Raw genomic sequence first — 16650 nt, 5'->3', positions numbered from 1 at the left:
AATAATGTAGGAAGAATGCAACCTAAGGCCAGTCCCTGCCAAAAGCTTAAGACTATTTGAAAAACGACTAAGTTAAAAAATGGAGGATGAGGCTTGCATAGTAGATTTCTTGCCTAGAAAGTGCAAAGTCCCAAATTCAAATCTAAACATCACACAAAGAAGTAATATATCTTTCCTAGCTTATTCCTAATTCCATAGAGTTTCAACATAAGAAATACATACATATATATACATGCACACACAGAGTGTATCTAAGATGTTGTATTATCTTATCTACAAGGAATAGAGAATATGAAAATAAATAATGCCACCATTAATATCCATGCAATGAACTAGGCAGTGTTCTAAGTCTTGCCATGCACACTAACTTTATTTAATCCACACAGAGACTTAATGCAGTGGCTATTTTTAGTATCATGAAGAAACCGAGACCAAGGACAATCATGAAACTATACAAGTCTTTAACCATTAATAAATGACAGGGCTGGGATATGAGCCCAGGGAATTGGTTTCGAGGGCCCATGCTCTTAGATTCAAACTCAGAAGAGCAGCTTGAGAGTGATTCTAGGGAAATGGGATTCTTTAGTGTGAACAGAGCAAAGGACGAACCTTCTCAGCTTCCTGACAGTTCTGTCCCGTGACAGAAGCCACTGATCCACCTTCTCCCACTGTACTTCACTGCACTTCCTCTTGGTCTCTGATTATCTCTCCACTAATCTATTCACTCTTTTAGGGAAAGGGAGGTAAGATAGGGTCTTGCTACACAGCCCAGACTGGCCTGGAACTCATTAATCCTGCTGTTCAGCCTTCCAAGTATTAGGATTATAGGCCTGCCTATGGATTCTGAAAACTGTGCAGTCTACTCCTTTTTAATTTTTTTTTGGTGGTACTGGGATTTAAACTCAGGGCTCCATGCTTGCTAGTCAGGCTCTTTACTACTTGAGCTATGCTTCTAGCTCTAAGTACAAGTTATATTTATCTTTGTGTTGAATATACTGTCTCCCTGGCATTTAACAAAATTCAGCAGATATTGGCTGAGGGAATGAATCAATTACTTCATGAGCCATAACTTTGACTAGCATACCCATTTCCTAACCTTTTTTTTTCTTTCTGGTAGTTCAGTACAAGGGACAAGACCTAATGTCACAGAGAGTCAGGAATAATCAGGCTTGGATGGAGCTTTGTAAGTAAACAATCCTCCCTTCGCATTTAGCAGCGCAATCCTAGCCTCTAATCTAAAAATTTGCATGTATAACTAAGAGAGTAAAACAAAATATTCCCATACTCATTTCCAAGTATTCATCAAAGAGTCCGTAGGCGTTCATCGGCTGAAGGTTGTAGTCTTTTTCCCACTGTGGGAAATTTACTTTCCTCTCAGGCCCGTGTTCTTGTCGGACTTTCCTTCTAGTCCACCAATTCTGAATTAACCTGTGGACAAGATTGATTCATTACACGTGGGGAAAAGAAAAGTGACTGTTCATAAGACTTCAGTCACAAGAAAGAGCAGAATTGAAATTCAGAGCCATAGTTTATAGGCCTATATTTCAGGATTTTCAACTTGAAAGTAGACAGAATGTTAGAGGAACTTGTTTTAATCATTCATGAAATGATTTCACATTCAGTGTTGCCTAGACAGTTGGAGAGAAGACTGAGAACATCCATCAGCTGACTTGGTACAAAGGCAACTAGTACCAGACATCTGACGATAGGCAGGCCTGGATTACATGAACCAATATAGGACCCAGGCACATGTGCATATTCTGACTTCACAAGCTTCCAAACCCACAAGATGTGTCTTCTCTTGGCCCATGGTTGCCTGTAATTAGACAACTCGATCTTCCTGCTCTGAGCCTAAGCCTGGCAAGGCCTCTGACGCTGTGTAAAATCGTATCACACTGGTGAGGCCAACATGTGGATCTCAGCCATGTTTAGCAATGTATTGGATCATATAGGAATGGGTTAGAAAATGGGTCAGAAAGCAGTAGACCTGTGTTCCCTAGGTAACAAGGTAAAAGGAAAAAGTTGAGGGCTATCCAGCAGTTTTAGAAACAGCCCAACAATGTGCAAAATAAAGAGATGACTATCAAAGACAAATTCTGTCTTCTTCCTAAGTTTGCTGAATTACTAGACATTAAAATATAGTGTCCTTGCTGGGATCCTATGGTTCACGCCTGTAATCCTAGCTACTAGGGAGGCCTGAGATTTTAGGATCATGGTTTGAAGTCAGCCTGGGCAGAAAAGTCCCCATGAGACTCTCTTCCCCAATTAACCGTGAGAAAACCAGAAGTGGAGCTGTGGCTCAAAGTGGTAGAGCATTAACCTTGAGCAAAGAAGCTCAGGGACAGTGCCCAGGCTCAGCTCAAGCCCCATAACTAAATGAATGAATGAATGAATAAAGAAAGAAATAAAATATAGCGCCCTTGACATCGATGTCATCTTGATTTCACTATGGTTTATGCCTTAAGGCAAAAATATCATACTACTAACCTTTTACATATTATTTACAAACTTTTATACAACATATCATATTGCAAATACTTGGAGTGAGATTTCTGAAAAGAAATTTAAGAATCGACCACTACTGACATGGCTTCTGATGGTGCCAAGAACATTTCTAAGTGAGCGAGGTTCCAGGTAACTGCTCAGGTAGAGAGGCCCTGTGCCTCCAGAGGCACCAGCTGCCGTGGAAACAACAAGGTTCAGGATTCAAGTAGACAAAAGAAATGTTGCTGATTTATGTTCCCTTAAAACTAACTTGATCAAGGCTGGGAAGGTGGCTCAGTGGTAGAGCACTTGCCTTGCATGCTCGAGGCCCTGGGTTCGATTCCTTAGCACCACATAAGAAAAAAGCCGGAAGTGGCGCTGTGGCTCAAGTGGTAGAGTGCTAGCCTCGAGCTGAAGAGCTGAGGGACAGTGCCCAGGCCCAGAGTTCAGGCCCCACGACCGGACCCCCCCCCAAAAAAAAAAAAAAAAAACTAACTTGATCAAAATGCTGAAATGAGGATACAGGTTGAGCTACTATAACAATGAAGTGTACAAGACACTATGTTGAAAATGAACTTTACAACTTGGGAGGTGGGAAAGGAAGGGATGATAGGGGAAAACAAAGAAGGAGGTAACAATGTTCCACAGGAAATGTACTCATTAGCTTATTCATGTAACTGTAACTCCTCTGTATACTATTTTTACAATAAAAAACACACAAAAAAAATTAAACTGATCAGCACTGAGCAAATAACGGCAAAACTCAAGATTATTTTTGTCATCAGCAAAAAAAATTATGTGATCATCAAGTGATAATATTTTTACTGGTCAATATATATTGACTTAGAAACAATTTTGTCACCTTTCCATAAATTCTTTTGTTCCTATAATCTGAATTTAGGGTAGTTATTTAAAATTTTCTTTTAATGATTATTCTGCTTTATCACAGAAATGAGGGAGTGGAGATTTCATTAATAAATACATATCTAGAGGTTAGCAACCTCAGAGCCCAGTGAATTAAAGGCATCATTCAAAGCAGCTTGCAAGCAAATATCCAATATTTAGGGGCCCAGGGAGACTTCATAAAGAATATTCAATTTGATTCATGTGATGCATGCAAAACTTTCCAATAGTTTATCATTTTTGTGGATGTCTATAGAGATAGATGCACTAGCTTAGTTGCTGAGTGTGTCTGGTTTATCTTACTTGACATATCCAGAAATGCCCATACTAAGCAGCCGATGACAGCTACTGTAGGTACTTACGGGTAGCCAAGTTCCATGAAATTATTCCAGGTCTGCTTTAGCACCATTATAATACCCATTTGCATACAGAGATCAATAAGGCATCCACTAGGGTGGCACTGCAAGGTAAGTAAACACAGAAATTCAAGAATGAACCAAAGGAAGCCAGGGTGACTGGTGCCTAATCAGCAACTCAGTCACTCCAAGACTGGTGAGAGTGAGTCTCTAGGAAACAAGGAGGGAGAATACAGACCTCTTCTAGTCTCCACCGGTTTATCAGCCTCAAGTAGGCACCTGGGTGTCCTGTAAATCTTCAACACACATGGAGAAATAAGCCATTAGCGTTCTGTCGGTGGAAGCTTCCAGTGAAGGTTATTTTATATTTAGTTTAGTAACATCCTCCAAAGTAAATTCACAGGGAAAGTTAGGTACGGGGTCTGAAGGAATGGGGAAACCTTTCAGAGCTGTCATTACTTCTGCGTCTGTCATATATTCACCTCTTTCTGCACCCGAGTTAGGCCACTGGGTCTCATACCTGTACATGAAGGTAGCTGAAAGTAGGGGTAAACTAAAATGGGGTAACAAAATGAAGCATGTTCCTTTTCCCCATCTTTAGAGAAGAGGGAAGGACATCTTGACAGGAAAGATGGTAGAAAGGGAAGGCCAAGGACCCTGGGGATCTTTACATGCAGCAGTTAGGAGGATGTGGGAGGGAATTCCTGTTTTATGGTACTGAGTTAAGTTAGTTGCTCTTCCTTTGTACACTGTCTATAGATGATCTAAAGGATGGGCTTCTCCATCACCCCTGGCTAGTGACCTCTCTGTATGCACTGAGGGCTGGGGAGGGAATAGATGGGTCCAGTTCTTACCTTCCAAGGAAGAATGCAATGTAAAACGTGGAGCTGTTCAGATTGACAAACTGAAAAAGAAACATTTTCAGGGTGAAGCTGTTCTCCCACTCGGACTCTGTGCGAGGCTGTTCTGTGGAATAAAGGGGAGCAGAGGTTGAGGGGACAGATCTGACCCTCTCTCTACTCCCTCTTCACTTCCCAGAATACAGGGTGGGAGCAGAGGGGTCCTTAGAAGGCACAGGAGACATCGTTGCCTACAGATGGCATGTGATGGAAAGGGTCACCCTGTGGATGGATCCTCTAGTACACAGAACAGCTCCAGCAAAGCATGGGTGACAAGTGACAACTGATATATCTGAAGGGATGGATTAACCAGATTGTCCCCTGGCTACAGAAAGCCCAGAGTGTTTGCAGCAGACACAGACAGGATGAAGGGAGCTCATTTCTAGCCCTGGCTCTGGACCACAGCCTTGCTTGGTTTCTTTTGGTGGGGTGGGGGTCTGTGTGGGGTCAGGTTCCCTCCCAACTTTGAAGCAATCCTTGGCTCCTAGTTCTAGAATTATGCAAATCTTACAACACTAGAAGGATTTGACTCTATTACCTTTACCCTATCCACCATTTTCCTTTCTCACAAAGGTAGATGGTCTTGTCTTTAGAGCACCCCCTACAAATCTCTTTCTAGAGAGATTTCAATTCCTAGACCTAAGTCAGGAACCAGTTCCACATCCCATCCTATCTCAATTTCCATAAACCAAATCCTCTTTGGGTGCTGTGATGTGAATGAAAATTATGGATGGAGTTTCCCTCCAAGTCAAACCTCAAGCTTGAAATCACACATCAGAAGCACTTAGCTTTCCCTAGGAGCTGAATCCCTAACTCAAACCTGGTCAGAAAAAATGTATTTAATGCAGTACTATTTTCTCTGTTTCCATATTCCCAGAGTTTCTAATCATTTACTTAACATTCTACCCCATAATTCCCTTTTTCCATGAACTATAACTCAATGGTTTTTGGGAGTTTATCTGAGAAGGAACTGAAAGAGAAAGAGAATCTGATGTAAAGTGGTCTATCTGTCAACTTCAGAGCAAGGCTGTACTACAGATAAGGGAAGAAGTTGTAAAGGTGTCTCATTTTTATTTCTGGGACTTGAACTTAGGGCTTTTTGCTTGCTGGACAGGTACTCTACACTTGAGCCACACTCCAACAAATGACTACTTTCTAATTGATGCTGCACCCTTTATATCCAGGTACCTTTGTGATGCTATTTTGTGTATGTGCGTGAGGAGAAATCCTACTTAAAATGATTAGTTCATAGGGCTGAGAATATGGCTTAGTGGTAGAGTGCTTGCCTAGCATGCATGAGGTCCTAGGTTCAATTCATCAGACCATGTAAACAAAAAAAGCAAAGTAAAACAAAATAAAAAAACAATTATTAGTTCATGACAGATCATGTTTGTGATTGGTTTTAAAGGTCTAGTTAGAAAAGATTCTTCAATTATTAGGCAATTAAAATATCCTCTTGAAGGCAAAGAGCAAATTGTTGCATGTAATTCTAAGCAAAAGATGTGTTTTTCAGTAGTGTTTGAGAAAGGAATTGTTGGAAATTTACTTTCTGGATCATAATTTATTTTTCTTTGTCTGCCCTGGGATTTGAACTCAGGGTGCTATCCTTGAACTTTTCTGCTCTATCATTTGAGCCACAGCACAACTCTACTCCCAGCTTTTTTGGTGGTTAATTGGAGATAAAGAGTTTTATGGACTTTAATGCCTGGACTGCCTTTGAACTGTGATTTTCAGATTTCAGCCTTCTGAGTAGCTAGGATTATAAGCATGAACCATCAGTGCCTGGCTAGGATTGTAATATTTTATGTACAATAAAAAGAGTTTTACTTACCTAAGTTTGTCAGAAGCAGTGCAACTTTTTCATAGAGCTGTAAAATAAATTTCAGACATTCAGCAAATGACCTGTAGATGTTCTAAAAATCTATAATCACAAAGGAAATAGGCAATCATGAGTGAGAACAATTTTATTAGCCATCCATTGCACAAACATGAGCAACTGGGCTCTTTCAGGGAAGTAAGTTCCTACTGTGCTATTTGTAAAATCTCCCTTCCCTTTGTGGGGTAAATAGTTCTGTGACAGCAAAATGATCTGCTACAAACTTCCTTGCTTGTTAAGGGAGGCTTTGGCAGGCATGACTTTCTCAAATCTCAGAACTCCAACTGCAAATTCTCTCAGACGGCTTCCATGGTAAGGTTTTATAAACTTAATATTTATGGAGTACTGTGAATTCTATATTATAGCATTCATAAACACTGGAGTGAGCAAGTATTAGTGAAAATATCCAAGCTTATGGGCCTTGGCTCTTCCATCAGAGCACTGGGTACATCCAGAATCCACTCAGCTATCTGGTAAAGAAGATTGTTCTAGAAAAAAAATTAAAAGAAAGGTACTTTTTACCTATTTATGTAACTGTACCCCCTCAGTACATCATCTTCCTTCCTTCCTTCCTTCCTTCCTTCCTTCCTTCCTTCTTCCTTCCTTCCTTCCTTCATTTTTGTCAGTCGTGGGGCTTGAACTCTGGGCTTGGGCACCGTCCCTCAGCTCTTTAACTCAAGGTTAGCGCTCTACCACATGAGCCACAGCGCCACTTCGGTTTTCTGGTGGCTAATTGGAGATAAGAATCTTACGAACTTTCCTGCATGGTCTGGCTTTGAACCAGGATCCTCAGATCTCAGCCTCCTGAGTAGCTAGAATTATAAGCATGAGCTACCACACCCGGCTTGTACATCACCTTTACAATAACAATAAAAGTTGTGGGGCTGGGAAGGTGGCTCAGTGTTAGAGCACTTGCCTTGCATGCATAAGGCCCTGGGTTCGATTCCTCAGCACCACATAAGCAAAAAGAAAAAAGCCGGAAGTGGTGCTGTGTCTTAAGGGGTAGAGCGCTAGCCTTGAGCTAAAGAGCTGAGGGACAATGCCCAGGCCCAGAGTTCAGGCCCCACGACCAGACCCCCCCAAAAAAAATAAAAACAAAAGTTGAAAAAAAAAAACCTTAGAGAATACCTATTTGTTGCTTAAAAGACTTTGGCAAATATTATCAATAGTGCTATATTCTATCAATACATCCTGCTACAAATGGAGAAAATAGAAAAATACAATGCACTTGGCAGGAGAAAACCTCAAAGGTTCAGGAGAACATGTCTTTGTTTTCGCAGGCCAACCTTGAAGTTAAAGATGCCCATCCACCATCTATTTCAGTTACTGTACAGTATCATAATTAAAAAAAGACTTTTCTTGAAATTCTGAGATCACATGCTTAAGTAGAGTTGCCAAAAGAACAGTTTTCTCTGAACTTTAACTGTTTAAAAAGGATTCCATATTAGCTGGATGCTGGTGGCTCACACCTGTAATCTTAGCGACTCAAGAGGCTAAGATAGGACAATCAAGGTTCAAAGCCAGCCAGGCAGGAAAGCCCATCAGACACTTATCTCCAAATAACCACCAAAAAGCCAGGAGTGGAGTGGTAGCTCAAGTGGTAGAGCACTAGCCTTGAGCAAAGCCTCGGCACTGGTACACACATACACAAAAAGTAAAGATGGTAAAGGGAAGGGAAAAAAAACAAAAGAGGAATATAGGGTATGTGTGTACACAGAAGGCCAAGGTCAGAAAAAATAAGACACTAAATGCTTAGAATAAAGAAGACCCATCCATGGCCTCCTGCAGCAGCCGTCACCAAGGAGTATCACTGGGAGACCATTTAGACAGATCAGCGAAGATGGAAATGGTAGGCTCAGCCCCCAGCAGAAACCCAGCAAGGCCACACATGGAAAAAGGTCTTTGAAAACAAGTTAATAACCACATAATGTTGTATAAAATAGAAACTTAAATGAGATCATGTATACGTCACAGTATGCCGGGCAAATTTAATTGTTTAGTAAATAAAACTATTATCTTCCTAGGACAAAAGTTAAAAAAAAAGAGGATTGTTCTAAGAGGTAGCTGTGTGTGTGTGTGTGTGTGTGTGTGTGTGTGTGTGTGTGTGTGTGTGTGTGTGTGTGTGTGTGTGATGTACATAAAGGTACAGTTTCAGGCAAATCCACCTGCAGGAGATTAATTGAGGAAAAATAATTGCTTTCTCTAAAATGAAAGAGGATAAATGAAAAGGGAAGCCAGTCCAGTCAGTTTGACCATGCAAAGAGTAAGATGAAATTTAGATCAAAGTAATTACAATACAGTGCTTAAAACTCTCCAGGCTAGAATTACAGTTTTACCTCCCAGGAAGATGTAGAATTGGGTACACTACCTCACCTCTTTGTTAGACTGCTGTGTCCTTTATATATAGGAGCTAGGTATTGAATTGAGAGACCTTGATGGCTTTTCTGAACCTTTGAATTTTCTAATTTTAGATTTCTGCTACCTTTAGATACAAGTGATACACCTGCATTGCATAACTCTAAACTTTCAGCAATGACTATTTTCTTTTTTTTTTATTGTGAAAATAATGTACAGAGGGGTTACAATTACATGGGCAAGATAATGAGTACATTTCTTATCAAGCATTGTAGCCTCCTCCTTTGTTTCCCCTTCCCATTGCTTCCCATCCTCCCCCCCCTGCTCCCCCAATCCTCCCCCGCCCCACCCCCCCCCCCACACCAAAGTTGTAAAGTTCATTTTCGACATAACGACTTGTACATCTCATTGTTGCAATGGGTCCATCTGTATCCCTATTTAAACAATTTGTTTTTCCCCTTCCCCTCCACAAGTTATACCGACATGAAATACAGTGAAAGCAGTGGTTATACTGTGGGGGAGGGACATACAAAGCAACAAAGAAAGAATCTTATAAATGTGTTAGAAACAATCGCATGAAAGAAAAAAAAAACTTTTGAATACACATCTTAGGGTTCATTTCCCTAAATCAGCTTATCTGACCTTTTCTGCTTGACTCAGACATATACTAGATATTGCAAATAAGGGAAACCATGGGACCTATGTTTCTTTGGGCCTGGCTTACTTCACTAAATATAATTTTTTCCAAGCCTTTCCATTTCCTAACAAATGGGGCAATGTCATTCTTTCTGATGGAGGCATAGAATTCCATTGTGTATATATACACCACATTTTCTTGATCCGTTCATCTACTGAGGGGCATCTGGGTTGGTTCCATATCTTAGCTATAGTAAATAATGCTGCAATAAACATAGTTGTGCTGGTAGCTTTAGTGTGGTCTTGTTTGTGATCATCTGGGTAAATGCCCAAAAGTGGGATTGCTGGGTCACAGGGGAGCTCTATGTGGAGTCTTTGAAGAACCTCCAAACTGCTTTCCAAAGTGGTTGAACAAGTTTACACTCCCACCAACAATGCAGTAAGGTTCCCTTCTGTCCACATCCCCTCCAGCATCTGTTGTTATTAGAGTTCTTGATTTTAGCCATTCTAACTGGGGTGAGATGGTATCTTAATGTTGTTTTGATTTGCATTTCTTCTATGGCTAGGGAGGTTGAGCATTTCTTCATGTATCTATTGGCCATCCTTCTTTCCTCTTCAGAGAAGTTTCTCTTTAAGTTTTTAGCCCACTTGTTTATTGGGCAGTTGTTTCTTTGAAGATTTGTTGTTGGGGGATTTAATTTTTTGAGTTCCAGGTATATTTTAGATATGAGACCGTTGTCCGTTATGGCTAGTGAAGATCTTCTCCCAATCCATGGGCTTTCTATTGATCTTGCTAGCTATGTCCTTTGCCATGCAGAAGCTCTGCAATTTCATGCAATCCCATTTGTCCAACCTTTCTTTGATTTGTTGTGTTTCTGGGTCTCTATTAAGAAAATTTCGGCCTGTGCCAAGGAGACCTAGGGTTTCTCCTATTCCATCCTGTAATGTTTTCAGAGTGTCTGCTTTGACTCCGAGGTCTTTGATCCATTTGGAGTTGATTCTGGTGCAGGGTGATATATAAGGATCTAGCTTTAGTTTTCTACAAGTGATTAACCAATTTTGCCAGCAACATTTACTGAAGAGGCTGTCTTTCTTCCATTCTATTTTTTTAGTCCCTTATCAAAGATTAGATGGCTAGAGGTCTGTAGGTTCATTTCTGGGTTTTCAATTCTATTCCATTTGTCCTGAGGTCTGTTCTTGTGCCAGTACCAAGCTGTTTTGATTACTATGGCTTTATAGTAGAGTTTGAAATTTGGTATTGATATTCCTCCAGCACTGTTCTTTTTGTTGAGGATTGTTTTTGCTATTCGGGGTCTTTTATTGTTCCATATGAATTTTTGGATTGCCTCTTCTATTTCCTTGAAGAATGAGGTTGGAATTTTGATAGGTATCGCATTGAATTTGTAGATAGCCTTGGGAAGTATTGCCATTTTCATGATGCTGATCTTTCCAATCCAGGAGCATGGGAGTTTTTGCCACTTTCTAAGTTCTGTTTTGATTTCCTTTTTCAAGTTTGTAAAGTTTTCATCATAGAGGTCCTTCACTTCTTTAGTTAATTCCTAGGTATTTTATTTTTTGTGGGGCTATTATGAATGGAGTTGCTTTCCTAATTTCAGCCACACTTTTCTCATTGTTGGCATACAGAAAAGCCATTGATTTTTGAGGTTTAATTTTATACCCTGCTACTAGCAATGACTATTTTCTATATTAAGGTATATACTCTTCTAAATGATGATATGCTTAATATTGACATAAGATCAAATTTAGTGCCTAGAAACTTGAAACTTTTGGGGCCCAAGAGAGTTGAAAAGATTGGTATGATTTTCAGCAATAAACTCGGTAGAAGATATTACTAATACTCATTTGGCCATAAAAACTGCAATTGTATTTTAATATAACAGTGACTTTGTATAATTCACATTAATTACATAATTATCAGGGAACATTTGATCTAACTGGTGAGATAATCTTTATAAAAGTAAGATTTCTGGCTGGTCGCTGATCACTCACTCTTGTAATCTTCACTACTCAGGGAGGCTGAGATCTGAGGATCATGGTTCAAAGCCAGTCAGGGCAGGAAAGTCTGTGAGAATCGCATCTCCAATAAACTAGTCAGAAAAGGTTGGAAGTGGTGCTGTGGTCCAAGTGGTAGAGTGCTAGACTTGAGCACAAAGAAGCTCAGGGACAGTACCCAGATCCTACATTCAAGCCCCATGACTGGCAAAAAAAAAAAAAAAAAAAAGACTTTTGCTGTGTGGCCATGCACTTGTTGAAGTGGCTGAATTTGCACACTTGTCTCAAGGCCTTAAGAGGGTTGATGGTATGCTATTGTTGCTTGGGTAGGCACATTGGAAAAACTGGCATTTAGAAAAAGGACAGTATGTGGAAGTCAATATGGGATCATCTGTCTGAAAAGAAGGAATATAAGAGAGCCATTGGCATGAGTGACTATTTATGTATCCAGATATTGAAGATATAAACACAAGGACAGAGGGACTTTGGTCAGGATGTGTTTGCACACAAATGGGGTTCTCACGTGATTGGTTTATGAAAAAGGATCAAGTCCTCATCAGGCAACTGAGGATAGAAACCAGGATGGTTAGTTCTGATAAGGCTAGGCCCTCCAAAAATCTTAATTTCCAAACTTGATACAACAAATTCTTCCCTTTTTCTCTTGCTAAATTGAACCCTTCATCATTCTATAATGATGTTCCTTGTTAGTTTTTAATTGCTTTTAATTTAAACTCTGCTTTATCTGATGTAAGTATGGCTACTTCTGTTTTCTTTTGGATTCTATTTACCTTAAATATCTTATTTTTTTCCTAAACTTACAGCCTACCATGTCCTAATAGATGAATAGTGTTTTTAATAAGCAACTTATAGTTGGATCTTTTTCCATTTCAATATATGTGAGCTCATTATGCTATAAGTGACATTTTCTGGATTTTTATTTTTGGAACAAGACTGTAGTCTCACTGTTTACTATGTAATGAAACTGCCTGATTCATATCGGCATCACTGAATAAAAGAGAGGGTAATAACTTTTACTTTCCTTCATGGATATATTTAGTTAATTTAAAAATATTAATAATTCAAGTCTAAATGCTGATACTGGTTAACTTTTAAAACCCTTATTGCTCCAAGTTCTAAGTAGCTATAAAACAATTAGATAACTATAAAAATAAATCTATATTACTGGGTCATGAGTGGAGACTTTAGTTCTGAGCTGTTCAAAGCTGCATTATAGTCACTCATCTACCATCTGTCTTGCTGCTATTTTCTAAGTATAAATTGTTATTTATGTTCTGATGAAAATGGTTCCAAACTATATTATGTACTTGGTCATCCTCATAATGTAACTCTGGAAGCCTCAGAGCATAGGACAGGACCATAAATGTGAGTGCTGGGATAGGAATGTTATTGAGAGAGGGCCCAGGATGGCAGAGCAACTGAGCCCTGCACAGAAGAGTTCTGGCTAATGTTGCTTTGTTGTTGTTGTTGTTTTGGTTGGTTGGTTTTAAAGATTTTTTCCTTTCTCTCTTTCCCAGCTATGACTTGTCATTTTCTGGTCTTGTCAGTAGTCTTGACTTTGGAATCTTATTCTAGTTTGATCTTGGCTGGGAAATCAATCAAAGGTGTTCATAATGTATTTAGAATGAAAATCTACCCCAAAGGGGATTCCTACAAATTAATACACTTTAGCTGGAGTGATGAACTCCACATCATCCATTTTAGCTACTCTCAAGTTTTTTTGGGTAAAATATATAAAATATCCAGGCATCTAGCTCTCAGCATGTAGCAGGTATTCTGTAAGGCTCCCCACTTCATGTCAGTTGACTTCATCTTTTCTTGTCTGGGTCTTTTAAAGTAAATTGCCAGAGCAGTGGATTCTAGTATCACACTGTCTTCATCAGTCCCTGCTTAATATGCATGGACGGGCACACAGTTGTAAAACCGCTGAATTCATACATATTTGTTTCCTCAAAACATGTATAAATTAAAATATTCTTCTTCTTCTTAGTAGTAGTGGTAGTGGTAGGAGTGGTGCTGGGGATCAAATACCAGGGCTTTGTACATGTTCAACAGGAACTCTACTACTCGGATACATCTCCAGCCTGAAATTAAATTTCAGCAGAAAAAGATAATAAAAATATAGTAAGCAGGAATTTACTGCACACCATACTATTTGGATAGAATTTTTCAAGCCTCTGGCTGTTTTGTTTTTTCCCTGCATTCTGGGCTTTGAGTTCTTGCTTAGTGTTTTTGTTGTTGTTGTTTGTTTTGTTTTGTTTTAGCTCATGGGTGGTATAATAACCACTTGAGCTGCAGAATTTTGCTGGCTATTTGGAGATAAGAGTCTCTGAGACTTTTCTGCCTATGCTGCCTTCAAACCATTAACTTCCAGATATAAGCCTTCTGTGTAGCTAGAATTAAAGGTATGAGCTGCCAACCTCCAGTTTGTTTGGTTCATTTTCATATGAATCACTACACTTCTTTCTGTGTATTCCACAACTAACATGAAGACCATATTGAAGGGAGGGTAGAGAGCCAGGCAGTGCCAGACATCCATTTCAATCTTCACATGGCCAAGTAGATACCCATCATAATAGTCCCATCACGATTAGCAATTGCTCTCTTCTCTCTTTCCTTCTCTCCCCCTTCCTCTCTCATTTTTTTTTTTACAATTTTGAATTTTGAAACCTTTTTTTCTAAAGTAATAAAAAGTCCCTCTGTGTTTATCACCCATATTTTCATTAGTATAGTGATTACTAGCTTACCTAAGAATCATAACTTAAAGTCTTTTGTTGTGGGGTAGGTTGAATTATCTTGGGAAACACAGGGTTTTACTGGAGTTCAGGATTGAAGGGGTAAGACATGACAATCTAAACACGTAAAACTACCGTATTGATAGGAGTATTAACTGACTTGTTCTTTAGAAAGTCCTAATCTTGTAATGCTATGAACATCGCAGCACACTGGCTCAGACTTAAGATAGATATAAATAAGGGAAGAGGAGAACTATGACTAATTGAACATCTAGTCCTTACCTAACATTTTATCACTATCTCCTACTATCTACCTCTAAGGTCATGTTTGATCTTGGAGTCTAATCTTGTCACTCATTACTGTTTTCATTCTATGACAAAATTGTTGTAACCACCAAAAGTTGCTAAGAGCCTACTCTTGAGTCAGTTCCTGCTCCAGGCTTTAGGGAATAATAGCAGTTGAAAGGAAAATAAGACAGAACAAAGGTTCTGCGCATCTAGGTCTACATTCCAATGGAGAAGACAGATACTAAGATCAGGAAAATAGCACAGTAGATGGTGCTATGGAAAAAAGACAAAACAGGCAAAGAGGTAGGCAATGGTCAGACAGAAGGTGAGGTGAAGGAGGCCACGAAGAAGGGAGGGTGTCCCAGAGAGGACAGCAAGGAAAAAATGTCCTTGAGTGAAAGCATGCCTGATGGCTGGGGCGGATGAATCAGGATAAGGGAGAGAGGCAATGTCAAAAAATGCTTCAGGGGACAGTTGAGGGAGAGTCTGTAAGGCCCATGTAAAGACAGGGACTCTAAGGAAGAGAGGAAAGCCACAGGACCTTGTGAACAGCTGGAGATGAAATGCTGGCTATCCATGGAATATGCTCTGTCTGGTCCCTGCATCGAGTCTAGATTGAGGGGAACCAACCTGGAGATGGGGGAGAGCAATTAGGAAGCCACTGCAATCACCCCGGTAGGAGATGTTGGGGACTTGGACAAGAGTGGGAAGTTGGTGATGCGTGAAAAGTGGCCACATTCTAGATTCATTTTTAATGGAGAGAAACAGTGAAAGAGAGAATGGAGAAGTTTTTAGCCTGAACCACTACAAAAGGGAACTGCAGGAGGAGCTGATTTTGAAGGGACGAGGGGAGTTAGGTTCGACAGGGCTGGAGATGATCAAATAGGCAATTCTACGTGTGAGTATGGAATACACAATTGCAAAAAATCCACATGTGAATTTGAAATATGCCAATTGCAAAAAAAAAAAAAAAAGATCTGAAATCAGCCCAGGCAATGTGTATTATTCTGGTATTTTCCCACCAGGTCCATCAGGATTATCTTAAGGAAGGCTTTTGGATACAGAACAGACATCAACATTGCTTAGTTATTGGAGCTGGGGCCTCTAAGCACATTCTTTTGTTTTCTTTTGTTAAAAAAAAACTGTTTTATTTTTGTCTTTTCTTTTTTTACTGGAGATTGAACCCAGGATGTTTTCACTGAGCTACATCCCAACCCCTGAGTACATTCTTAATCCATGTTACCCTAAAAGGAAGTCCAATGTTACTTTGCTGGATACACCAGGAAACTAAGATTCAGAGAGGGTCAGTGCTTTGCAGATGAGCCTGGAGCCTAGATTTGAATAAAGTCTTTTAAACCCCCGGCTGGAGTACACCTTCATGCCAGCCCTATACCCTAGGGTCTTTCTAGTAGTAGAAAGAGAAGTATCAGGGCAGCCTACATACTTTCACCCTTTTGGCTAGTTACCTTACAGCTCACTTACCACATTCAGCAACATAATGATACAAAAATTGATACACACGGCCGTCCCCGTGGTTGCGACCTGAGAGTTATTCCTGATTAATGCCCACTTAAAGGCAGCAAAAGTGCTGACAGTCACCACTCGGTAAATGACAATCCCGAACACGGCAGCAATCACCACGCAGATCTGAAAGAGAAGACAGCAGAGACCCAGTGAGCCCCTTGTGGGTCTCGTCTCACACAGATGAATCGTGCTTCTGACAAAAAAGAAATAAAGCAAAGGCAGTAGTGTGTCACCAAGACCCTCATGCCCTGAGGAAATGCCAGCTTTTTATGGTGGTGAATACTTTCTCTTGTGTGTATTTTCTTGGTCTTCAAACAGAAAAATCACATTGTTTTGAAGCTGAGCATCTATCTAAGTGGTGAAATAACACTGTTTCAAGCAGAAAATTCAATGGAACGGGTCAGCAAATACTTTATGACTTGTCATGCTTTGGTTTATAATGGCATGTCATTACTTTTTTTTTTTTTTATTAATCTATGCTTTAAAAAACCCCAACAACACCCTGCAAGGCTCCTACGATCCACTTTAAGAAACGATTTCTCTGCTCTCTGTGGACTTCATAC

The 16650-nt window shown here is 39.9% G+C and overlaps 1 protein-coding gene across 1 annotated transcript in view; it reads right to left on the bottom strand.

The window, feature by feature from the left end:
- Ano4 (anoctamin 4) overlaps positions 1-16650 on the bottom strand; it is a 337519-nt gene that overhangs the window by 26434 nt on the left and 294435 nt on the right. The window contains exons 18-23 of the mRNA XM_042693158.1: positions 16046-16210; positions 6474-6510; positions 4598-4709; positions 3982-4039; positions 3750-3847; positions 1286-1428 (exon numbers count right to left, since the gene is read on the bottom strand). Of these exons, the coding sequence (XP_042549092.1) occupies positions 1286-1428; positions 3750-3847; positions 3982-4039; positions 4598-4709; positions 6474-6510; positions 16046-16210 (613 nt within the window). The remainder of the gene's footprint in view (positions 1-1285; positions 1429-3749; positions 3848-3981; positions 4040-4597; positions 4710-6473; positions 6511-16045; positions 16211-16650) is intronic.

The sequence above is a fragment of the Dipodomys spectabilis genome, unplaced genomic scaffold (genome assembly GCF_019054845.1).
Source record: "Dipodomys spectabilis isolate Male_0828 unplaced genomic scaffold, ASM1905484v1 ptg000163l, whole genome shotgun sequence".
Classification (NCBI taxonomy): domain Eukaryota; kingdom Metazoa; phylum Chordata; class Mammalia; order Rodentia; family Heteromyidae; genus Dipodomys; species Dipodomys spectabilis.
The sequence above is the reverse complement of the archived record's forward strand: the minus strand, read 5'-3'. Positions and strand labels throughout refer to the sequence as shown.